This window comes from Ambystoma mexicanum, chromosome 5q (genome assembly GCF_040938575.1).
Source record: "Ambystoma mexicanum isolate Mex_15411 chromosome 5q, UKY_AmexF1_1, whole genome shotgun sequence".
Classification (NCBI taxonomy): Eukaryota; Metazoa; Chordata; class Amphibia; order Caudata; family Ambystomatidae; genus Ambystoma; species Ambystoma mexicanum.
Window position 1 is genome coordinate 1,368,716,207 of NC_090933.1, and position 26,261 is coordinate 1,368,742,467.

Below are 26,261 nucleotides of genomic sequence, written 5' to 3' on the forward strand. Positions count from 1 at the left end.
CCTTTGCAATGCTTGTGACTTGCATCTATTGGATGTGTCCACATGTGACTCTAGAAAACCAATTGCAAATGGAGACTTTTTACTCAACATTTTCACAGAAAGCGTTCTCTAAAATGCACCATTTTAACCATGATTTTTTTTTTATTTTTTATTGGAGGCACCCACAGATTTGTGGCAAACATTTACACCGCGAGGGGGAGCAAGAATCAAAAAAAGATAAGTGGGCACCACTGGGTAGATACACTCTAGGTACGGTACTTAGTAAAGTAGAAATCTTGAATCCAGATAAGGTTTAGAAAAATCAAGAAAAAATTACAGGAACTGGCTGGGATGAGTCTGGAGACACCCTGACTCGAAAAACATGTGAAGCAGGAGACTAGATATCAAACCTAGTGACACAGCTGCTCTCTGTTACACCCAACATGGCTAGTGCAATATTAGAAAATAGTTCTTCCAATATATAAGTGCTCTGTTCTTGAGCAACATGTATCAAATTTCACAAAAGTTCCCAAAGAAAATCTGAGTCTTAATTAGATAGATGGTTGTTTCTCACCAAAAAAGTTTCAAAAAACAAACACTAATTCAATCTTAGTGGGGACGCGGCTAACACATCTCATGGTGAGAGCAGACTTAATGTGCCAATGCATTTCGGAGAATTTTTCTCCTTCGTCAGGGCAAGTCTTTAAGATTGTAATATTATTTAGACAAGACCAAATTACAACATAATATAGTTACAAAATGTGGAGAAGTCACATACCAGAACGTATTATAATGCAATAACAACAAATAAAAGTAGTCAGAAAACGAATAAAACGAAAAACAGTTCACATTCACATACCAGAACGTAGGTAAATTCAAATAGTGTTGGAGTGCAGCATAGGGAAAAGAAAAAGAGAAAGAGAAATGAGTGTAACAGTTACAGATATAAATAGGTGATCACGTATATGTAAGTGTTTAACAAAAAAGGGGAAGTATACCTCTCGAGTTGTATGCAGCCAAAAAGTTACATGGGGCTGTGTAAGTAGCCGGCGTGTGGTCTTCAAAAGGAACACACGATCCAAAACTGGATAGAATATAGATGGCAATCTGTGGGTGGAAGGCCATAGTAAGTAAACGGTATGAATGTCATGATCCTGATTGTGGAAGGAACTGTTGGCGGGCATACCTGTGATCAGAGAACAGGAGCTGCGGCAGCCGTGGGGGCGCCGCTTGGCATCGCCGAGTGAAGGTGTTGCTACGGTAACGGTTACACATATAACCACGTGACCGCATCGCGTCCATGGAATGGCGCAATGCAGATGGTCCATGAAGGGCCTCAGCATGTGCGGTTGTGAGGCAAGCAAAGGACAACAAAAAGTATTCATGTGGACTAAAGACAGTCATGAACTGGGGTACAAGCATAGACATAGACGAAATACTCATCAAGTGGAAACGCAAGAGAAGTGCGTATGTGCAAGGGAAACACAGAAGAAATACTAATGTAGTAAAAACGCTAGAGTTGTACGTATATGCAGGGGAAATAGTGACTGAGCCCAGTCAAACTAATGAAATTAGGTAGATGCTCAGGAACATTTATCCTTGTCCCGGGTGGTGGCACCCGTGAGTGTCACCTTGGGACCCAGACAGGCAGTCCGGGAGTTGCAACATGGGTGCAAAGGTGCAGGTGCGCAGGAGGACACAGAGTCCTAATAAACAGATGCGGCAAGATAGCAAAACGGCTATAGGTGGCATTGAACAGCCTAGGCATGCTACACATAAAAAGGTACATCAGATTCTTGATATGATAACGATGGATGGAATCATGATTTTGCAGGAGGTCAGAAGCACTTAGACATGCAGGAAGACATGGTAGTATGTACATGTGATACAGGGAAGCAAAACAACGGAGGTATCATAAACAGTGTGAAAAAACAATGCATGGAATCCATGAGGAAGTACATCAGATATTAAATATAACAATGATAATTGATCTTTTCATTGAGACCATTGGGATAAAGGCTCCCAAGTCTGTCGATCCAAAATGTTTCTCTTCTATTGAGCCGCAGGCCCAAATCTTCATGTGGGTTGACTTTACTCAACACTTCTAGGATCAAGAACCTGATTTGTGTCAAGTTATGGTGTTTCTCACTCCAGTGGCGAGCCACTGCTGAATTAGGGTTTGAGTTACGAATACAAGAGCGATGCTCATTCCAACGTGCTTTTGCTGCTCTCGTGGATTGACCTACATAGTATTTCCCACAGGTGCACTTGATTCCGTATATAATGCTTACACTGCCACATGTTGTCATGATGCCTACCCCCGGGGATCCGGATCAAGCCCATCAGCCCCGGGAGCAGGCATCCAAGTACTTACTAAAAGCCCAGCAGCCCTGGCTAGGGGCTGTCTGGGTACAGTCCTGGCGCCATTAGCGCCAGGCTCATAGAGGAAATCAGCCCTGGCGCCATAGGCGCCAGGCTCATGTACATTACTTACCTCATGCAGACCATGCTGCAATGACGTCAAGCCAACGTGAGGCCTGAATGGGACTATTTTATTTCAGGGACTACTTTTTACTTGGGTGTGGTTCTGGAGGAACTTCTTACCTGGGACTACTTTGTAGGCTATTTAAACCACGCCCAGTCTTCTGCCACGCCCACCTCAAATCCGGAGCTCCTAGAAAAAGGGGGAAAGAAGGAGGAAAGGTTAGATCACGTACATTATTTTAATTCCTTACCTGATTCCAGATCCAGCACGCCTCAGAGTCTGGAAAGGACATTATTTCTGCATGCATCACGTCGCCAGCGGCAGCGCCACGCCATACTCACCAGTCTTCACAGCTTCTTTCGATTCGGCACTGCCTCCATCATTTTCTTCGCCGAACTCCAGCACCTAGGGGAACAAAAGAAATAACAAGGTGAGCCAAGAGAGCCAACAAATACAATCTCTTTACCACCATAGACTTGCCTGATTTACCACCGGAGGCAATATCCTTCAACATGCCACATCTTCTTATGCCGCACCTGTAAAGAGAGAGAAAACAACAAGTTAAACACATGCAACTTTTACCGGGCAGTGTTGGGTAATACAGACTCTTACCTGAACGCTATCAGCTGCCTCAAGGCAATATTCTCTTGGATCCAGCTGCAACTCAAAAAGGGAATGGAACAAGAGTGAAAATCGGACATATTGAACTCTTTGAACTTTATGCTTACGGGTCCTCGCCAAGAACCTCGGAGCCAATATTCCTCCAGAACTCTTCCAACACCTTCAAACTAGTGAAGTAACTGGTATCTACGCGCCCCTGCATTCCACGCAGGATGGAGAGCTCATCATTTAAAAACATATGGTGAGATTACTGAAAGAGGATATCTGAGGTGACTAGTGGGGAGAACAGTAGGGTGCCATCACTAAAATCCACGGGTGGCCAAATCCTTTTCGCCACTTTCAGGAGAATACTTCTACGGTTCAAGCAGACGAGATTAGGCGGGCCAGTCCAGTCTGTCATCTCTGCACTACGCATCACGTTGGTGGAGACCGCAGCTGTCCGGGTCCGATCAACACCCCTGTGGGAGCCAGGTGAGCGTAACACACGTACCAAATGTTTTAAGAAAGATTTTATTGCCTGTGCGAGGATGGTATACGATGTTACCCTTTATTACCAGATTACAGTTGGCGCAGTGAAGACAGGGATATGTCCCAGTACGTTGGGTGATAGGTTCTTTCATGGGGGGTCTTGTGCGAACCAATTCATCTCGTAGATTCCTACTCCTCTGGTAGGCAAATAACGGATGTTGGTCAGATAGATTCTGTACTCTTACATCGTTCTTAAAGATGTTCCAATGTTTTTTGATGGAGTTTTTAAACTTTTTACTCTGAATAGAAAATCTCGAAACGTATACTGCCGATTTGAGTTCTCTTTGGGATTTGATGGTATTGGACAACAAGGTGTCTCAGTCAAGAGCATTCACTCTCTGGGATGCTGAGTCCAGTTCTTCCTTTTTGTAGCCTTGTGCCAAAAATGTGTCTTTCATTACCGATTGTTGAATTAAACAGTCCTCAGGATCACTAACAATTTTTTTTGACACGCAGTAATTGACTATATGGCAAATTCCTGAGTAAACTGGGTTGATGAAAAATCAACCGATGTAGTAAATTATTGCGATCAGTGGTTTTACGGAACATCAAGGAATGTGATCTTGTCTTTGGATATTTCACTAATAAACTGGATGTGCTGGTCAATGTTGTTAAGATATTCATAAAAGTCATTGAATGTGGCTTCAGTGCCACAAATTCCAAACATGTCATCGATATAGCGTGACCACAGGTGTATGTTTTGGCTCCATTCTCGATTGTTGAGTATGTGATCCATTTCAAATTTGTGCATGAAGCAATTTGCATATGATGGTGCCATAGTGGCACCCATCGATGTTCTGGAGATTTAAGTAGAATAAGTCTACTCTCACCATGAGATATGTTAGCCATGTCCCCAGTAAGATTAAATTAGTGTTTGTTTTTTTAAACTTTTTGTTGATAAACAACCATCTATCTAATTAAGACTCAGATTTTCTTTGGGAACTTTTGTGAAATTTGATACATGTTGCTCAAGAACAGAGCACTTATATATTGGAAGGACTCTTTTCTAAAATTACATTACCCATGTTGTGTGTAACAGAGAGCAGCTGTGCGACTAGGTTTGCTATCTAGTCTCCTGCTTCACAAACATTTACACCGCTCCATTAAAAAATGTTACCAGTTAATACGAATTGGTGTTAACACGAGTGCAATCTTTGCCCTGGTGCAAACATGCATTGAAAGTGCAGGATCTTTGCACTAGGACAATGGATGCCATAGTGCCTATACCACACCATATTTCACTTGTCATGGTGGAAAGGATATACACATTCTTTGCACTCAGGCAAACTCTGCCCTGGGGATGGTACTGAGAACATGGCACTAGCACCGGTGCAAAGTCTCTAGAATCTGCCCCTGGTGGAAAGACAATGAGTGGCACAGAATGAAACTGTGCAGCAAATGATGTCTGAAAGGACATTCTTTACTTGTGCCCGTGGTCATGGAAGCGGTTTTCCAGAAGCCGGAGGAAGTCTATGAAAGCTCTGTCTGCACTTACTGGCCATGTATGTGACAATAGACAGTAAAGGTAGAGTGCAAGAGGAGTGTGTCAGGAGTGAATATATTGCTGTCAGTACAAAACCACAAAGTACAACAATGTCATGGATATGTTTCCAAGTACTAGACACACAGCATTTACTGAAAGATCTGGGACTACACTAACACCCCTCTTCTTCCCTCCCCAGAGTCTCTCACCCTGAATCCTGACACTGCTCACACTTCACTCAACATCTCCACCGACGGGAAGACGATCACCTACCTCAAGAAGCGAAAAAGTGGTCCCAACAATAAGGAGAGATTTACAAAGTACAAGTGTGTCCTTGGGTCAGAGGGCTTCACATTGGGACAGCATTACTGGGAGTTAACATTGTCACCGAACATCAATGTTAATCAAGTGACAGTACCTCTTCTTTATTCTCTGGGTGTAGGAACACAGTCTGGTCTAAAAGGGGGACTCACCCATTTCTTCAATGCTGGTCGTGGGTGGTGGGGTCTCACATTTTACGTATTATATAAGATGCAGACTGCTCCTTACATATATAAAGGTGACAAAATGTTAGCAAGAACACTTGGAGTATTCCTTGACTATGAAGGCCAATTATTGTCATTTTACGATGCCGAACATCAGAAGCACCTGTACACATACAGTGACACATTCACAGAGAAAGTCTTTCCTTATGTGTGTCTTTTCTTTCCTGCCACCGTGAGGCTGAATTGAACTTTTGGGTGATACCCTCACTTAAACAATCTTTGATTTAGAAGGACAAGTGTGAAATGAATGATTATTTGGAAAATGTAACATTATAGCCAGTCAATATAAGGAGAATTAATATTAAGTCAAAATACATAATTTCAATGTGATCCTTCTCTTTAATGTGATTATAAAATAGAAAATGATATGACGAGCAGCAATGAGATGAAGACTACAGAAGGCCGAGGGACCTGTGATGAACAGCCATCAACTGGATGAAAGAAGGATAAGCCACAGAAGGACACAGAAAGGCCACATTTATTGAACATTAGAAGTGGCTCATGCTCTTGAGATTAACAGTTTATTACATTTGCAAACTTTGAAATATCTCTTCTACCCACCGGCCTAAACTACAGGCCAAGATCTAGGCAGCAAATACTCAACAGGAATTACCACTCACCCAAGTGTAGACCATGGGAAGAGGGGGAGTGAAAGGGGAGCCACCTTATTAACTTTATAAACCCCAGGAGGTGGTGAATGGGAATGAAGCAGCCCCAGACTTAACCCCAGTTTCTATGATCCTTTCAATCCCTGGAAGAAAAAAGGGAACGTTTCCCCCATCCAAATCACAGAGTAAATCATTGTCAGAATTTGGAAAAATAAAATATAACTATAAAAAAAGAGGTGTGCAACAACCAGCAGTGCCTGCAGTACCTGCAGAGGTCAGTGATGCCCCCACCTGTAGCGCTTGGGAGGTGGAATGGCACAAACCATCCGATGCAGAGTTGCATTCCCTTGATTTCCGCCCTCCGATCGGCCTCCTTCAGTCCCCTATCCGAGTGAGGGAATGTGAGATGCATCCTTTGGGGTTGGAGGGGAAGATACTGGCAAGCAGTGTGGGAGAATAGAGCTCTGCTTTGCAGAATGGTGCCAGTCAAATCGAAGTTCACACCCCCAAACAAGACTTTAGTAAAAAAGCCTTGTGAGGACTCGAAGGTCCTTCCGTCAGCTACACCTTCTTCAACCATGGAATCAGCGTGGGAACTGGACATGGATTTACAGGCCTTAACAGAGGGAAATGCTTTGGTGGCAAGATTCACAAAGGATATTGCAAGCGTGACGCTGCAATTAAGTATGGATTGTAATCCTAGGGGTGCAAAGCGCCCAATCATAGAAGTTGGAACAGACCCACAGCCATGCTTGGGAATCCTGTGTAAGAAGCCAAAATCTACAGCTCCTCTTGAAATCCCTTTGGCTACCGGAGCTCATCCACCTCTATCATTGGAACTGCCTCCATACCGGGCTTTGGTGGAGAGTATCCAAGGGGGCATCGTCCTGGGTTTGAAGCTCCAAGTTCAAGTGAAGACTTTAGTGAGGACTCCGATCAGGAGGAAATCTGGAACCCCCAAGATCCACAGGAGCTAAGAGAAAAATGCATGACAACATCTAGTGCACATTCGTGAGGCCATAAGGAAGCCTCCCTAAAAGTGGGCCGTGCAGATGCCAGACATCCCATCTACAGGCTGCCATTGACTCGATGGTCTCGATTATACTGTCACCCTTTTTGAAACTGTATGGTAACCTAAATGACTGCCTTAAAGACCAGGCAACGCTACCATTTATCGAGGCTACTAGTGAAAAGAGATCAAGGGAAAAGGAGACAGAGGTGATGATCATCAAAACCAGTATTATTTTATTCAATGAGCAAGGGATGATACAAGGATGTTCCTGGGAGGGAACCGGGACACAGTTACACTCTTGAAGCCACAAGATGGCACTACAGTGAGGGAACAGGGCGATATACAAGTCCCAGTAGCGAGTGCAGTGAGTTTACCACAATCTGAATTCATCCTGGGTGTTAGACAATCAGTGGACATTGCCCAAGTACCTACGTGCCAAAAGCTTGCTGATGACTCACGAGCTTCCCCTCCTTGGGAGCAGCCCTCACCCTGGACCCCCCTGCTGAACCCAATCTCTCTCCCAATACTCTGCAGCTCCTGCCCAGGTACGAGTGGGTTACAGCTCAGAATTAACAATTGTGACTTGGCCAGAGGAACAAGTAGGGAGAGTCGTAAAGAGTGCAGACCACTTCCCGATCTTTAACTGAGAGTCCCAAAAACAGGAGATTGCCCCAGCAAAAGATAAGAAGCTGGATCCTTTGAAAAAATGAAAAAATACCCCCATACCAAAATCCTCAAAGGGGGGTGGTGCTCAGAATTTTATTGGAAATTTAAGAACTGTATCAGCGGAATACATGAACGTCATAACACCAACGGAAAGTCATAGGTTGGGCTGTAGTAAGGAAAATCATCTGACCCAGGGCAGAAATGAAAGGGTTTAAAGGACCACTTATACACAGAAGGAGATAATTGATGTAGAAATCTCTGCAGATCCTCTGATGCAGTTGTCAACACACGAAGATCATGAATCTGAATACTCTATGGATGAAAATCTGACATAAACTAACTTGACCTACTTGGACCATGCAGAAGATGGGCCAGAACTCAAATCCAAGAGGCCGACCCAAGCCGATGTGTCATTCTTGACTTTGGAAGAAAAATGCGAAAGAACGACAAACAGGCCTGCCATCTCAGAGAAACCTCCCTCTTTGCTGGCTAGAATGATCGAACACTCCCGGAATGATAGATATGTAAGGCGGTGGGTGGGCAGGATATTAATAATTGGGCGGGAACCTCCCGATCATATAATAACTCTCACGACAGAATGTCTAATATACAGGACTAGAACCACGACCACCCGCAAGGTTATACTGGAAAGGGCACTGAAGCCTAACAATGATTTAATATTGAATCAACACAATATAATGAGCCTCCTCCATCACGTCCCTCGATTGCATGTGATTGAATCTAGAGAAATCAAGGCTGTGGATTTTGCAAATGAAAATGAAAACGTGTGTGCCTACATATGACCTCTGCCTCCTTGACAGTGCTTATGGATAATGCGATCGATGAATTGTGAGCTCAGGGTTTTGATTAAAAGTCTGCAAGACCCAACAAAAACAACTCAAGAGTCGGGACATCCTTTATAATCTCACAATTGAAAGGAAGATACCTGAGGGTTAAGAGGAGACTCCAAAAACGAAGAAGACAAACAAACTAACTTGCAGCGAGATAAGCCTGTGGTTTTACGAGGCCTGACTCTTTAAAGATCACCATAAGCGGCACCAGAAAAGTTCCAGAAGGCAGGGAAAGGAGTGCCGTGCCTTTCAAGCAGAGCATCACTAAAGAGCAGTCCTGGGATTGGCTGGCCCGAGCCCTTGCCCCGACCTCTAGAGATAGTGTTTGACCTGGAGAGGAACTGGGCGGCTGGACTTTGACGAACCTGGAACACCAGAGGCTTTACCCACTTGATTCAGAGCTTTGACATAAGAATGACCAAACTGGACATTATATGTTTGCAGGAAACATGGCTTAGGGAAATTCCTTTATTCGATGGCTGCACAGGATATCTGAATAAAGCAACAAAGGGGGATTTGGGAAGGCCCAGCTATAGTCTTCTAACTGTGATAAAAAAAGCTATATAGAGAAGGTTATTCAGTCATACATCCTAACACCCTTATTCAGATATTAATAATAAAGTTAACGGACCATCCCTTAGACAGACAGGGTTGTCTGGCACTCAACCTTTACTGGAACCCAAATTATGCAGACTCTAACATGTTTGTAGGTTTAGTAATGGAATGGGGAATGGATAGATCCTTTGTACTCACAATTAGATGACCCTTGGGTTATTATCTTTGGCGATCTAAACTTAGAGAGTCTTTATTCTGCCACAGTCAGAGAAGGGAGAGTGGAGCTGGTGTCCCATTAAAAGAATGCAAGATACCTGGGTTGGAAGGGAGAAATGGCTGTGAGAGATATACATATGGTGAATAGTCAAGTGAAAGGAGACCAGTTGGGAGCCTCGACCTGGCATTCGGGGTCAGAAAGGGCAACTCTGGACATTTTTTTGCTGCCGAGACTGTGCTCGCATGGGTTATATCCTTGACAGTTTATCTGTCTAAACAGAGCGACCATGATCCGTTGGTGCTCTCATGTAATAGGAGGTAATGGATAGGAAGCAATAAACCCTGACCTTGGAATCATAAAACTGCTTTGGGACCAGGAAGAAACAGGTTGCGTATTATTGCAGCCAGGGTGCCCCAAATGAATGAAAACCTAATAGCTCGGCAGGAGTCAGATGTAAGGGGCGGTGCAATACAAACCTATTCTGGGCATCTTTCAAGAGAAAGAAAGAATTGGAAGTAATCCCAGTTTCAAGCCAAAACACTCCTATGACAAAACAATCATAACTCAGAAACGTTTGCTACATAATGACCTCAGGACTTTAAAATCTTTCTCAGTGGTCACTAGGAGTTTAGCAACGAAAAAGAGAAAACAATGGTACAAGAACTGGGTTATCTCCTACGAAAAGATGAGGAGGAGCTTTGGGCAGACGCAGATGCCTGTTGGGAGGCGCTTTATGGGGGGCCAATGTGGGGCTTATTCGGAACGTTTCTTGAATTGATCTTTATGTAGACATTTAAAGAAACAGAAACCAAATAAGAATGGTCCGGTGAATTGTCTTCTGGCTTTTTCCATGTATTTGTTCCTTTGACCTCTACTCCACCTTACCCTATGTTCTCTTTTTTAAGGTTTTAAGGTTTCTTTCCTTTTAAGACTTTCTTTTAAGGTTTGTAATGAAATACTAAAAGTTTGAAGTAAACTAAATGCTAAAAAATAAAAAAAGACAAAAGAAATATTTTGTTCTGATCACTACTTAATGTAGCACATTTACTGTAGTGTAGCCCGAAAAACACTTGCCAGCATGTTTCATTCCCTCTAATAACATTGTTCAATTTTAGGAACTTTTCAGGGGACATTCTACATTATAACAACGCTAGCAACTTAAAAACCAAAAAATACTGCATCTACACTATCTTCACACTACTCACGCCTTATTGATTCAGCACTTCCATATTTTTTTAAACATTCTCAAGCGACCTTTGTGATAACCTGCAACACAATATAAATACAGCCTAAATTATTGTTGTCCATGTTATCATTTTTACACTTTTCTAGAAAGTAAATACCAAGAAGAGTGCTTACCAGCATTCCTGTATTAATGCAGTACTGGTGCGGCACTGGTGTGTTAAGTGCCTATCAAAATAACTATTTCATAAGAGAAAAATAAGACAAACATATGTATTCCAGTGACTGCTGTATGTCTCACCACTATTCAACATATATAATTCACCGCTATAATTAAACATTTATAATTCAACTCTTAAAACTGCTGTATATGGCACGTAGCTGTGTTAAAAGGAAAACTGGGGATTGCCATCCCATAAAGTACAACCATGGGTTTCTATATATTTTGAGACAAAACAGGGTAATGGGCAACCTTTTAATTCTTAGTTACAGATTAACTTACTGAATACTCAACCTTCTATTCTCAAGCACACCGCCCTACCTCACAATTTTGCCCACAACTGTTAACTATGGTCGGGGGAATTGATAAAAGTCCCATTAGTAAAGAGAGATTCGACTTGCGCATGCCATAATGGCGACTTGGCTGATGGCGATGTTGACACAATGTTGCAACTCAGCATGAACATAGTGTAGTTAAATGACTGTGATATAATGTTAATGTTAGGGTTATTCACAATCCTGTCTATATATGATGCACACCAATATTCACAATTATATCCAAATGTTGCACTGGCCCACCTTCAAAATCCTGTCTAGATGCAAAGCAAACTAGCATTCACAAGTCTATCTAAGTGTGGCATTTGCTAAGATTCACAATCCAATCTCGATGCGAATCCAATGTTCAGAGTTCTATCTAAATGTGGCATGTGCTAATATTCACAGTTTTAAGTGTCTCACTTGCTAACAATCACAATCCTATCTCGATGCGACACAGGCTATTGTTCAGGATACTATTGTGGGGTGCATTTACATGCCCTAACAGAAATCCCTGTCACCTGAAAAATGACATTAATCTGTGCCGCCAAAAGTGGCTGTGCTTTGTTTTCCCTGGCACATATGTGGCAAGTATTTGAATATGTCACCAATTATGGCTCTTCATTTGCTTTCTTGCATCTGAATCACAAGAAGTTATGCGCCACATTCAGAACGGCTCTGCATTTGTTTTTCTTCATCTGAATAATAAGAAGTTATGCCCTGCATTCAGAACGGCTGTGCAGTTGCTTTTCGTGCTTCTAAATAACAAAAAGTATGCACTACATCCAAAACAGCCTTGTGTTACTGTTAATTCACATGAGAGGCAAGACTGTCATCATTGCAACCTGACCCGGCCTTTGTTATCCCTTTCATGTGAACAGCAGCGCTCTAAAACGCTGCAAATGAAAAACGGCTTGGCTTTTTCTTTTTTTGATCCCGTGTCAAATCAAAGAGTGTGCAGGAGGTCTACCCCTCCGTGTCAATAGACCAGCAGCAAATGCAAACCGACTGAAATGGACAAATTAAGAAAATCCCACGACCTACAGAACCGCATTTCAAACATTAGATATAAAATACGGCTTGAACACGTGTGAAAGAAAATAAGAAATACGACATTTAAAAGCCAACGTGAAAGGATAGCTTTGCCCGCATAAAAATGTCAGGAAATAAGTTGGGGGTCCGGGGTTAACTAAGCAATGTACATTATATTCCCCCACACAATACTTCATCACCTTGAGAAAAGGCTCAGAGTACCAGTAAAAAACTGTTTTTGGGCTCTGGCACAAAACTCAATTGAAAGCCTTGCCTCCCACTGGAAGTCGCACCTATAAGTGAACTATTCCACAGTGACATGTGATGTGGCAGAGGGTGTGATAATTCTCTGCTCTGCCAGACTGGAAGGCAATACTGGCAGTGGGGGACAAAGAAAGCAGGTGTGGCTAGGACTTGACCAACAAGTGTGAGTTCCTCCTGCACCCACTACCAAGGTCAAACTGACAAACTTCAAGTTGCAAGCTGAGACAGAGGGAGACAGTTGATTGTGGGGAATGAAGCACCACCTTGCCATATGTGACAGATCCTCCAATTGACATTAAAGTATGAATTCCTTTTAGGCATTGCTCCCAGCACTCAGAATAAGAAATCATTGTGTTTTATTATATTTGCCCATGTGATCCTGGGGGTTCTGAAGAGACTAAGTTCATGTTGCTAGGACTTTGTGGACTGGAATGGCCAGAAAAGACTCATTTCTGGCTGATTATAAATGGGACAAATATGAACATTGGTTGAAAGATGGAGATGGACATTTTGCTTACGCTTAATCATTTGCAGAGTTATCACTATCACAGAGTTTATGAAAATTACCAAAATGTGCCAAAGGGCCATGCTACCTCACACAGAGTTGACGATCAGCTTGCCCAATTCCCTATGACCCCTGAAACTGCCTAAGTATATATATCCTATTAAGGTGTATAGTAGAAATATGAAGTTATGGAACATGACTGGGTTTTGTCAAAAAGTGAACTAAGAAACAAAGAATGTCAAAAATGCCAAATAGACAGATGGTGCTCGCTCCCATGGAACCAATCATGCCCGGGGGCAGAGAAACGAATGGTAGGCTGTCCTATCCCAGGGTAGGAGTAATTCTAGAGCACTACCTTAGATTGTAAAATTGAATGATGTAATTTGGGCTATATAAGGGGGACTGTACACACAGACACACACACACACACACACACAAGAATCTGGGGAGACAGAATCCCATTTAGGAGAGTGCAGTCACCAGATCCCTTGCCTAAATGTTCAGAGTGTCCCAAGATCCAGCTGGCCTTCCAGAATCCCAATAAAAGGCTTACTTTCTAAGCAGCAAGCCCTAAATTGCATAAACCTTTTCCTTTTTGTAACACAAACCCCATTGAAAGTACCACATTGCCAGTATAAGTCATTCACTTTCCATAGAAGAATTTGTATTAGCCTGTGTATGTTAGCGTATTCTTTTGATACATCTCTCAGTTGTCTGTATAAATCCTTAGCGTTATTTTGAAGTAAAATCATTTAATTCCGATTGAAAATTACGTTAAAAATTGTTTCCATTCGAACACAACAATCCTGTTGAGTGTTTCAATAATTATAGTCATTAAAGTATTGCCACAGCAGAATTAGTCTATGTGTGACTGAAAATCAAATGTATCTGTGTGTTGCGTGCTTTACCTTAAAAACTCCTAAGTTGCATCTGTCCTATTGAAAACCCCAAACCGTAGTCCCAATGAGAGAAATCCCTTTTGTTAGAATCTTAACTGTTATGTGCCTCTGTCCTTGTCCTTGAAACCAATTTCAGATTTTGAACACTAAGCCTTTTCCTTTGTTACCTGTCATCGTAAATCCTGTATGGAACAAATTTCCATTTGCTGTTTGTATTTTCTTTTGCATTTGACTTCCTTACCTCGATTCCACGTTGTTCTGTGTACTGATTAGTAGTCTCTAAGTTACCCTATCTCCTCAAGTATAGCAACACAAATGTCCTTCTAGCAGTCCCCTAGCAGTTGTGAGCAGTCATGCAAGTAACAAGCAAAATTGGATTCTGCCGTTTTGCTCCAAAAACCCGTTTTCATTTTCTTTTCTGACTTCCCATCTTGGGGTGGGAGACTTGATTCCAAATCTGACTTTCTTCCTCTATCTTTTCTCCTTGCCACTGCCTTCCATTCAAAGGGAATTACGTTAGCTGATGTTTGGGGGTGAGCGTTGCAGGGGGAGTGCTTAACCTTGGTGCTGTCTCTTGCTTTAAAACTATTTTTCATGTGCTATCATTAAAGATCTGTGTCAACTGTGTTAGGGTTTCGGAACCAGTTGTTCTGTAGGAATCATTGCATTGGTGTTGCCACATATTAGTGGCTGTTGTAAAATTGTTTGATTTTTCTTTTTCATTAAACCATAAATGAATAAATATCTTATTGATATAAACCGGCCGGGTCGTAGTCCATTGTGACATGGGGTGTTTGTGAAGGTTGGGTGCGAGATGGGTTGTGGGCCTACTCAAATAAAAGAATCTGTGGTTTATTAAACATGAAAAGTGTTTTTATTGTGCGCCATATTCTTTGTCAGGGGAAGCAGTCCCTGGCTGGAGTGTGTCATCTTATAAAACCGTGACAAAGTGGGAGCTCATCCGGGATTGAGGTTAGAGTTTTCACCCATGACAGTCCAACAAACCAGACTAACCCATTGAAGGTATTATTACTTTTAGTGGCTAGAAAACTGTGCTACACTGTAAAGGCACCATCCAAAAATGTGTACCCTAGGTATCAGGTCTGTGTCTCAAAACAAAATATTGTAACCCTAAACTAGGCAAGAGCTGGGTAGAGATTTCACCTTTGCATAGATAACACAAAAGAAGAACACTCTTCATAATGAGCATCGTGGAAATAAACATGGCTAAGCAGCACCTTGCGTCCAAATTATTCATTAGAGGGGAATGGGCAGAACAAAAACACGAAACCTGGCTATCTAGTATGATGCAACAGGTGACCTCTATAAGTATGGATGTGTGGCAGGACAGTGGCCTGTTACATTAAGCCCTGACTGAATTCTATATGACTCAGAACATCAAAGATTAGCAGATTAAGATGGTCCAACTCACTGCGTGCATGTACTTCCACATCATAGTCATGGAAGAAAAGTACCAAGGAAGTGTAGCCTCTGTGCAAAATCAGTCTGAGCTTTTAAATCAAACTCAGAGTGAGTTAAGACAGGTAGAGGAGAAAATGCAAGAGAGACAACATTCTGAGTTAGAATTAGGAAACCTCATGAAGCAGCTCAAGGAGGAGTTGGCAGTACAACAACAAAATAATTCAGAGCAGGAGTCCCAATTGTCTGCACTAAAACAACAGTGCCAAGAAAGATTTGATTCCCTGAAAGAGAGTCAACAAAAATTGAACCAAAAAGTAATATACAATATAATTTGCTTAGTGGACACAGGCACTCTTCAAAAGCAGATTAAGCAACTGGAAGAGGAGAATAATACATTAATCATTAAAGAAGTCCATTTCAAAACAGAATTTGACCAGGAGCGCCAGAAGTTGGGCGCTTTAAAACAACATAGAGATAACTTTAGTGAACAGATTTGCACACAGTTTCAGGAAAAGGATGCCCTATACCAGGAAGTGTGCAAATTAAAAACCTACCTGGAGACAAGTGAGTCATGTTTTCAGGAACTGACTGACCTCAAAGCAGAGTATGAAAAATTGGTGGTACATATGAGGCAAACAGAATTTGTTCTAGTGCAGGTAACACAGACCAAAACTGCACGGAGCAAGGATATTAATCTCCTGCAACAAAAATGGTCTGAGTATTCCCAGACAATAAAAGAAGCACAAAAAGAAAATGAAGCCATTGGTGATGAGAACAAGAGACTCCAGAGCCAACTAGTAGCACAAGTGAAGGTCATAGATGATAGTCAAGCCCTGATAGCAGAGCACAAAGCACAGGCCTTTGCATACTATCAAGAAATAGGGGCTCAGAAAGAGGACTTTGAGAGGTTAGAAAAAGAGTGTGCTAGGTTAAATAAGGACTAGAGGAACCCCGAACAGTTAGAGAGTGGTGGGGCAAACCCTGATCATAGTTTGATGCCCTCTGTACCAAGGGCCTCAAGCCAACTTACCTCCCTGTATGCACAAGGCACTGCTAACTTCATGTCCTCAGGTTCACAAGAACCAGAAACCATGAGGCAGCCAGACTCAACTAGACCCAGCATGATGATTGAGCCGGCAGGCCAGCATCAATCAGAGATTGATTTACGTGCCTCCCTGTTCTGGTTAAAAAATATTCTGCCCAATGTATCTGACCAGGAAGAATACTATGAAGAGAAAATCAGGGAATTAGAATGGCAGAAACATCAGCTACAAAGGAACAACCTGGTCCACTTTGCAGATTAAAAGCCATCAGAGTTTAGCCTTCAAAGTGTATTCTGAAAACCTCCACCCAATCAGGGAGGTGGAGGGAGTTCTCCACCAACCTCGGAAGAAGGAAGGAGTCAGATGACTACTCCCCTATGCGAAAGAGGGAGTCCAAGAGAAGTGACCCAGAGAGCCCACAATACAAGTGGGAAGAAGACACCAGGCCCCATCATTCTGGGAGAGGCTTCCAGGCTCAAAGAATCATAGAGCGACTAGAGGATAGGAATGGAACCTCAAATAGCAGCAGCTCAGAGCCTGAGGATAAATGGACTCAGGTGAAGCCGAAAAGAAGGCTGCCAAATAAAAGAGCACTATGGTGAAAGACCCCATTAGACAGATAAAAGCCATTAGAAACTTCATGACCCTCTATCACAAAAACAACTCAGTCTGGGAGCCTCTGGAGCTATATGACCAGATGATGACAACATTTGGCATCAGAAATTTGAATACTATGGAGTTGGCCAAATGGACATTCTCCCCAGAATACTCCAGCTTCTTTGCAGGGCTGGAGGATCAAAACCATTCAAGGTGGTCTATCTACAAGGTGGCCACTTTGAAGCACTTCTCTACACACAGAAATCCCCAGGAGGCTTGTAAGGTGGACTACAACCTGCAGTGCGGAGAGGATCAGGCGCTGATGTAATTTGTCTAGGAATTGAAGCGGGCATTTGCACAAACCACTAGGTGGGTGCGCACATATAGTAGGGAGTTCATCACTACCTATTTCCATGCATTCCCTAAGTACATTATGACACAGTTAGTTAGAGATTTCCACAATGAAAGAAACCTGGACTAGGTAATAGAGCAAGCCACCCAGATCTATGAGGTACAAAAGCCAGTAGAAAATAAGAACTCCCCAAAAAAACCCAAACAAACCAACACCCCTGCCGCTGCCAAGGTGGCAGGGGTGAAAGTTACCCCCATTTTGGACCTAGAAATGGGAGGGCCTAAAAATATACTTCCCACTAACCAACCAAACCAGAGGCAGAGAAGACCCTCTGTCCTGTCCCAAACAGGTGATAGCCAGGCAGGGTACCCCACAAATGTGTCACCTGATACTGCCACCTACATCAGCCCCAGGTACAAAGGGTATAGACCCATCTTGGGGTACGTATGGACTTCCCCGGTGCAGGGGGGCTTCCAATCAGGTGAGTAAGGCCCCAGGAAACTTCTCTCCAGGCTTCCCTCAGAAGGGCAGTAATCTTCCACCCTCTAGTTTAAGTTTCTTCCCAAGGTACCCTCAAAACCCCAAGGTTCAGAACAACCCTCCTTTCTCTTCCCTCTTTCAGGAGTCTAAGCAACCACATCAGGGAAAAGGAAGACCAAGAATGGAGGGCTGCCAGGGAACCCTTCCATATCAAGGCTACTCTGGGAGAAGGGACAGTTACCCTTCCAGAGAGCAGCAAAGATTTGACCCAAGACCCCCGTATCAGCCAGAGAGGATTTCACAACTAGAGCTCTAGGTCCAGAGCTTGACCGAAGACCTGAGTCGAATGTTGTTGGCTCAGCAGAACCCTCAGATGAACATGGCTGCTCAGAACAGCTTGAACACAGGGTCTGGTGCCCCGGAGCAATGACGAGGAGAAAACCCTGATAACCAACAAGTTCCAGAGGAGGAGGCTCGGTAGGAAGGGGGGTGCAAAGCCCTAGAGGAAGCTTCCTTTCTCACCCGTCAAAAGCTCCTAGAAACCTCTGAACCTGAACCCAAAACTCCTACCCCTGAAAAACTGCAACCTTGGGAACAGAGGGTAAGTAGGAGAAACCCAGTGAACAAGAAGATCCATTTTGTGGAGGAAGTCAGTTTCCTCCAGTTCGAATGGGAAGAATCCCCGGAGGATTCTGGGAAGAAAGTCTTCTCTTTCAAGGATGGGGTAATTCCTCCTGAAGAACTGAAACTGGGTAGGTAAGGGCACTGACCTAGAACTGCCTATCCCTAAACCACAGGAAGGTCTCCCTGAGAGATCAGAATTGAATGAGGGATCCTCCCCACAAACCGGTTCTAGTAACTATCTCCGGGAAAAGGGTGACAGCACAGAAACAACGGAAACATGGGATTCCAAAATCCCATCAATCTCAGGATGCCAAATTTTATTTACAATTCCTGAACTCTGACAGAGAAAACTGCCCAACATCCCACAATGTCCAAAATAAAGAAAGTAACTGCCCAGCTGGCCCAAAATGCCCATTTCCTTTGCCCCCTGTAGGAGAAAGAAGGTAGGTTTTATGCTCCCATTTGGGTGCAAGGGCAGTGTGCAATGTCAGCGCTGGTGGACGTGGACCGCAAGCCACTCTTCTGTCCAAAAGGGCATTTGAGCAACTCAATTCAGGAAAGGGGGAGAGTCACAAAATTACCCTCACACCTCTTCATGGACAACTCCAGAACTTTGACTGGAATTACATTCCCATCGAGGGGCTGTGGATCTGGAGATCAAAATTGGGCGACACAAGGTGACACACCCGGTTATAGCCGTTACTCCAGAGGGAACACCCTGTCTCTTAGGGAATGACCTCCTGCGGAAGTTGGTGCCCCTAATAAACTGTGTGAACAAGGTCCTCTGGACCCAGACTAACCTGACAATAAAATTAAACCAGAGCACCAACTATGTCAGTCTAAATGGCACATGCCATATGGTTGAGCAGCAGTCTGATAAAATTGAGTTCCTCTTTAGGAACAATCAAGTCCCTGACATAACTGTAATTGCTGTAGGAGAACAAATTGGTTATGGGAACCCTTCTCCATTCCTGAAAATCAACCTTCCTTCCAGTATTAAGTGGCATTTCACATTGGAAGGAAATACCCTGAAATTCTATAAGGATCCACAATATGATGCAAACCCAAATCCCATGATAAAAAGTGATGAAAAACCAGCTCAAAGCTTGGCTGAGGTTCAGAAAAAGGGTGAACAGCTGTTCTCCCTATTCAGGTAAATGAGTGTGGGGGCTTTTCTCCCCAGAGTATGCCTGAATAATGGAAAAAAGCTTCATCAGCGAAGTGTTTTTCAGGAAACTCACAAAAGAGCAGGCCATTCCCACATTTAAATTGATTGATAAGTGGGAAATGGGCCTGGAAACTCTGAGTTCCAAACATCTCCTGCTTAGCAGGTGCATGCTCAAAATGCCCATTGGTGATAAAAGCATAGAGCATAATTGTTGGGTTGTACAAGATGTCCCCTCTGCCTTCTACCTAGGCAGTTACATTCTCAATCAATTCATACTTAATTTGGACCTCATTAATTACAAAGCATGGTCCCAACAATTCATTATTTCCCTAAAAATTAATAATGGACAGAAACTCCAAAACTTGGATGCCTACAAACATTTAAATCATCATCTCCAACAGCAGTGGTTGTATTTGAACCGGACCCCATTAGCTGCCTTAGAACACAACACCATTACAATATTGGTGGATAACAGCAACCCTAAGAGTATCACTCTGGGCGCAGAGTACCTTTTTTGGAATGGCGGTTGATGCCCAGAATTTCTCCATTGACTTGGGGAATGAAATCATGGGACCGATCCCCAATGACTGCTATGACTGTGACGATGACATACCTCCAGAAAAGATTTTCACCTGGCAAGAGGAGAATTTCTTGGATTACTCGTCTTGCCCTCATGGGGGGGAAGAGGTGACGTGCGACATCAGGAAGGATGAGGTGGTATTCCAGGTCAACAGTGACTGCCTCTACTACCTGAAAACTCCTGTCCAGGCCAACACCAGAGATCTCTCTACACAGCTGGAGGATACTGAAGAGATTGCTAAACCGAGGTCTTTCCAGTCAGATGGTTGAGGAATGGATCAAACTTGCTGATGTGTGTGAGACCGAGGAGCAAGAGCAGCAGCTGAAGCAGGTGTTTCTGGATTTTCAAGAACTCTTTGCTGTGGACTCGTATGACTGTGGTCAAACCTAAACACATTCGACATCCATACCCATGGATCCAGGGATGACTCCCATATTTGTGAAGCAATATCAGTTGCCTCTTGCGTCTATGGAGGCACTCACTGAAATCATAAAGAACCTAGAGTCCCGTGGGATAATTTGTCCAGTCCACAGACCTTTAAAAATCTGGTTCTGGGGATACTAAAATCCAATGGCCAATGAAGACTATGCTCAGACCTTAGGGAGTTGAACAAACGGGTCCACATGTCCCGATGGCCTCTTCCCTGCATTGATAAGGGACTGGCCCAGATCCAAGGGTTATGTTGTATTATTTTATGTTAAATGAATTTATTAAGAACACGTATGACCTGCTGCATTATGTTGCAGATTACATAGATAGGAGATTTTAACCAGTCCGCCACTCCATCAGGACTGGAATAGAGCAGTCCTTGAATGAACCAGGAGCAGGCACGCTCTAAAGGAGACCCTGGGGTGAACCCAGGCCATCTCAGAAGGAACACCCCACTCTCTAATAGCTCTTCTCTCTCTCAATAAAGTTGCTTCAGAGCTAGGAGGGGGGATTTGTGGGTTGAAATAGCCCTAAAATGCCATAAAATACAGGTCAGCAGCAACAAGGCCTGCGCTGGAATACATGCAAAATGAGGCCCTTGCCCAAAAAAACGAAGGAGCCAATTTAGGCATCTAAGCATGGGGATGACTGAAAATATTCCTTGCTACAAATGAGGGGAAGACTTCATGATACTGTTGAGGAAGGTCTGGAAAGGATGAGATCCCTTTGGCAAAAACAGCGACATCAAACATGTAAATGAAAGGGTCAAAATGTATGCAAGCCTGCACAACATACTAGGGGTTTTTACTATAACAAGAATTACTGTCTTAAAAAATCTGTTTTTCCATCTCATTTTCAATTAAAGACCTGCTCTTCAAAATAGGTGCAGGAATGCCATCGAGGAACTGTACGTCTTTTCATCATGAACCCATCACAGAGAATATTTTAAATAACCGGAATCTGCAAGGAAATGTGGAACTTTGACAGCATGAAAGGTTTCACAGCTAAAACTGAACCCAGTGACATTGCAATTGGGTCTTCAAAATCAACACATTAAGTATTCGAATGTACAGCTGAAGTTTTTAAACATGTTATGTTGCCTTCTGTAATCACTATTGCAGGAAAGTACGGTTGAAAAGGTTTACATGTTAGATTGTGTGCATTTGCTAAAGTTGGATCAAATGCAAAATGATGGGAAAAGGCAACTCTTAAGATTCACTTCCTACTTCATAAGAAACAAACCCAAGGTGTGAAACCAGCCTTCCCACGCTGTGGGAAGGAGCTGAGGCATTCTGTGGATTTTCAGGTTTTACGACCAAAATCACTCAGGCTGTAGTAAACTTAGCAATTAGCCTTTGAAGCTGTAGGCTAACCTCAAAAAATGGTACCTCTTGATGCCAGAGCTAAGAACCAGATCTCTGCTCACAGAGGAGGACGAGAGAAGGAGGATCATCACACCCATTGCACACAATGGGAGATATGCAATTTTTGGAATAACTTTGGATGTCTTAATCACACATTTTCATGTTCGGATTTATGAAAAGCTGGCAATGAGCTGCTTCTGGTGGGTCCGAAATGATTTTGGTGACACCAATCTATCACAAGTTATCAAACTTGTAATTATTGTGTTCTGTGTATAAATGTGACAATCATAAAAATTTGAGAAGAGGTGTAGTAGATGATAGGTACCCCGCCCACCGAATGCCATATTTGTCAGTAATGTAGCTTGGGCGTGAACAAGAAAATACGATAGGTTCACCGAAATTTGTCACACAATCATCAAACAAGGTTAATGTGATTCACAAAAAAAGTAATGTCTGGATATGCTGGCATCTGTGGCGTAATCTTATGAGAAAAGTTTTTTTTCAACATGTGAGATTTCTAGTTACAAAAGCCAGCCAGCCATGCCTGTGTCACATGATTGATTGGGTATCCTCCCCTGACTGCTCAAATGATGCCTACTTTCTCTGAGTCTACCGGCATAGGGAGGGGGAGGGTACCCTTGACCATTGCCCAATCAGTTGTGCAAGAAGGATGACACAGCAGTGATGTCATTTGGCTTATAAATAGGTTACTCCCCCTCAACTGGAAATGTTCTCTACAAAATCCGAGCTGTGCAGCTGACAGGAGATCTGGGGCAATACTTTCAGAAATTGGGCCTAATCCCCGAGTGAAGCAGGGACCTGGGGTAACTGGTTGGGAACAAAGAGTGAGGCCTTGATTGACCCTGGTGATTGTCCTGGCAGTGGAGCCCTGGTGCCATTGATGACTGTAGAATACTTTTTGTCTGTAAGTATAGATCTCCACAGCCATAGAATAAACAAGTCCTAACTATGTAAGCACTAGCCTAGATGGTTCATAAGGGAAAACCCTCTATTCTGTCTGTTTGGGAAATTTTGTCATTTTTCTATTAAAACGTGTTTTTATTTGTATGTGCAATTTGGTAACTATCCCCTTGACAAATAATGTGGTCCTCTGTTCCTTAAAGTAATGTTTCATATGGAACTTAATCATCCCTTGTGTATCCATTGATCATAGTTCTCTTTCCCCTGAAAAGTCCTTAGTTTGTTTGCATTGTTAAGTAAGTTATTTCCCTGGTATTTTGCATAGTAAATCAATAAATTTCCCCATAGAAATTTACAGAGCAAGATTGTTGCAATTCGAAATCAACCATCTTGTGCCCTGTGATGTTATTTAATTGTTATAGTCATAAAAGTGTTGCCCCAGAAGAACTATTCCTATTTTGAGCTAAAACCAATGTTTTCCATGTGTAAAATATTTGTCTAAAAACAAATCCACATTTGCATCTGTCATAATAAAACCTAACTGTTGTTCCCACTGTGAGAATGTCTTTGCCCAAAACATCCCTGTGAGTTGCCCCTGTCATTTTCACTAAAACCATGTTTGATATGTGCCTTTCTCATTGTTGAAAGCGTGTGTGTCATTTTTAGTCCCAGCCAAATTAAATGTGATTTACAATTTAGTTTTTCCAAAACATTTTCTTCCTCCTTTAAAAATTGATTTTCCTACTCAATCCTTATCATCTATAATGATCTGAGCTTGGATTTAGCATTGCAGCTTCCTTCATTTTTATGGTGTTGAGCTTGTATGTCATTTTCAACTCCAGCTACAATTAATGGGATTTATAATTTCGCTTTTCCAAAACCTTCTCCTCCTCCTTTAAAAAGTGATCTTCCTACTCAATCCTTCTTCCTCTATAATGTTCTGAGCTCAGATTTAGCATTGCTGTTTCCTTCATTTTTATCGTTTGGATCTTGCTTTTCATTTTCACTGCAATTTACCCTTTTGTTTTTCCAAATATTTCTTTTCATCCTTTAAACAGTGATTTTCCTAATTCCTTTTCCTTTATTTTATGGTTTTGAGCTTTCCTCTTACTTCCAGCCTCATTAAAACTTAGCGTGATATGCATTTTTGTTTTTCTAAATCTTTCTTTTCACCTTTCAAAAATCATTTTGCCTACTCAATCCTTCTTTCTCTATCATACCTTGGTCTCGGATCCAAATTGTATTCCCTTTTATTTTTAAATTTATTTTTCATGTGTTGTGTGTACAAATAGAATGTCCTATGTGTGCTAGTTAGCCTGTTTTGAAGCCCTATTTGTTCTCTAGTGTAGGCAGCCCAAAACACCCTTGTGCGCTGTCCCCTGGTAGTAGTATTGAATTATTGAAAAACCCAGATTTCCATTATAACGGGGGCACGCTTAACCTTCCTGCCATCAGTTGAGAGAAATGAGTTGCCATTGCTTTTCACCACACACATTTGGTGTGGCATTAATGTCTATCTTAATCTGGCGATGTTCTAGAAACCTGTACATTGTGTTGCCACCTCAAAAGTAGCTGCTGTTATATTTTGTTCTGATTGAATATTAAAAGAGTAAAATAGTAAAGTTTCTATTGACAACACACCGGCCTGGCTCTTGGTCTATTGGTACAAAGGGTGCTGGTGGAGGTTGGGTGCGAGACGGGTTGGAGGCCTCCTTAAAAAACCATTTGGAGATTGTAAAAATAAAAAGCAGTTTGATTGTGCACATACTCATTGAAAGGTAAACATGTCCCTGGCTTGCTTGTGCTCTCATGTATTTTACTGTGATTTTTAACTCTGTGTTTCTTTTGGTTGTGGAGTCTGGCAAACTCCATAGGCATCATCTTTTATATTGTGTCACACAGCACCTTCAGTGCAGTACTACAGGGAAGTCTTCCAGATGTACCCAAGGTTTAAACCCTTCTCTGGGATAAAGTACTGTTTCTCAGAGCAGTAAAGTGAAACTGACTTTAGTTACCTTTGCAACTTTCTAGACACGGCTCACACTATCTTACCATAGGGTTCTGGAGGGGTTACTTATTATACCATTTGTCTAGCTTCTCATGTAACAAGTTTATGTTACCCTTTCCTCACTGAATGGTTGGTGGCAGTGGTTTACTTTTACTACCAGAATGGGATTTTACCATGGTTGCGTTTGCAGCCACGGTAAAGCACCAATGGGTGCCATTTTTGTCAAAATGGCCCTGGTCTTCTATTTTTGCCATTCTTTTGTGGAAAGGTCCTTCTTGAGATTTACGCTGCACATCAAACCAGGTTTGGTCCCTTTGTTCATTTTGCCTTTGGCGGGATTCATGAGTGAAGCCCGCCTCTGGCTCCAGGGTGTCTGGCGGGGCAGGAAGCGAGGTGGGTATCCGGAACTCTCTGTGCTTGCGTTCATCGGAGACATGAATGCACTCTTAGTTGATTGGCTTACTGGCTGTCCGGCATGGACAGCCACCCTGCGGGGTGACTGGCAGCTAAGCCGGAATAAATGGGAGGAAGCTGCATAAAAGGTGAGGCTTTTTGGCTTGGAAGGCAGAGTCAACCTCTGGATGAAGGAATCTCAAGAATAACTTGAAGAAGATGCCTGCTGCTGATGCCAGTTGATTTGCCCGGTGAAGCCATGCTGCTGTGCTGAAACTCCAATTTCGCATCGACAGAGAAGCTCCTGCAAGGATGACTTCTCCCTTTGAGTTGGTGGGACCAATCAACTCCAAAGTAAGCCATCTGAACATCCTCTCAACGCTGGTCGAGTATCCACTGGAGTTGCTGGTGGAACCGGATAGACAGGAAGAGGAACACCAGTTTGTGTGCTGTGCTTTTAAGTTGGTCAAGAGCACCAGGAAGATCCCCGGACTCCCAGGAAGCAGAATTGACCGAGCTTGAGCCCCCTCAACAGAGTGCAGGACCACAGTAGCAAGGGAAGCACATCTCAACAGCCAGGAACTGCGGTGGTGCTATTTGCGGTAGACGAGAGGCTCTCAAAAACCGGACAGCAACTTGTTTTGAAGATTTCCGGTTGTGAGTGGTGTCTGTCCCATTGCAGTGCAGTACTCCCCAGTTGTCCTCCTTATTGTCCCCATGACTGAGGCCCAGGAACAGTGAAATCTACAGAGCTGCACAGGAACAGAAGTCATCTGCTGCACTTTTTCTGTACAGTCTAAGAGAACTTACCTCTTGTCGTGTAATCGCTTGTCCTCGTTGGAGACTTGCTTGGTTTCATTTGTAGAGTTGCTGCCAGCATCTTTACCTCACAAGCCTAACCAGCTTGTGGCCCT

General features: G+C 42.9%; 1 protein-coding gene across 1 annotated transcript in view; it reads left to right on the forward strand.

The window, feature by feature from the left end:
• Positions 1-14,725, forward strand: part of LOC138498156 (CD5 antigen-like) — a 507,597-nt gene extending 492,872 nt beyond the window's left edge. Inside the window, exon 7 of the mRNA XM_069622035.1 lies at positions 5,296-14,725. Within this exon, the coding sequence (XP_069478136.1) occupies positions 5,296-5,828 (533 nt within the window). The 3' untranslated portion in view covers positions 5,829-14,725. The remainder of the gene's footprint in view (positions 1-5,295) is intronic.
• Positions 14,726-26,261: the final 11,536 nt, after the last annotated feature.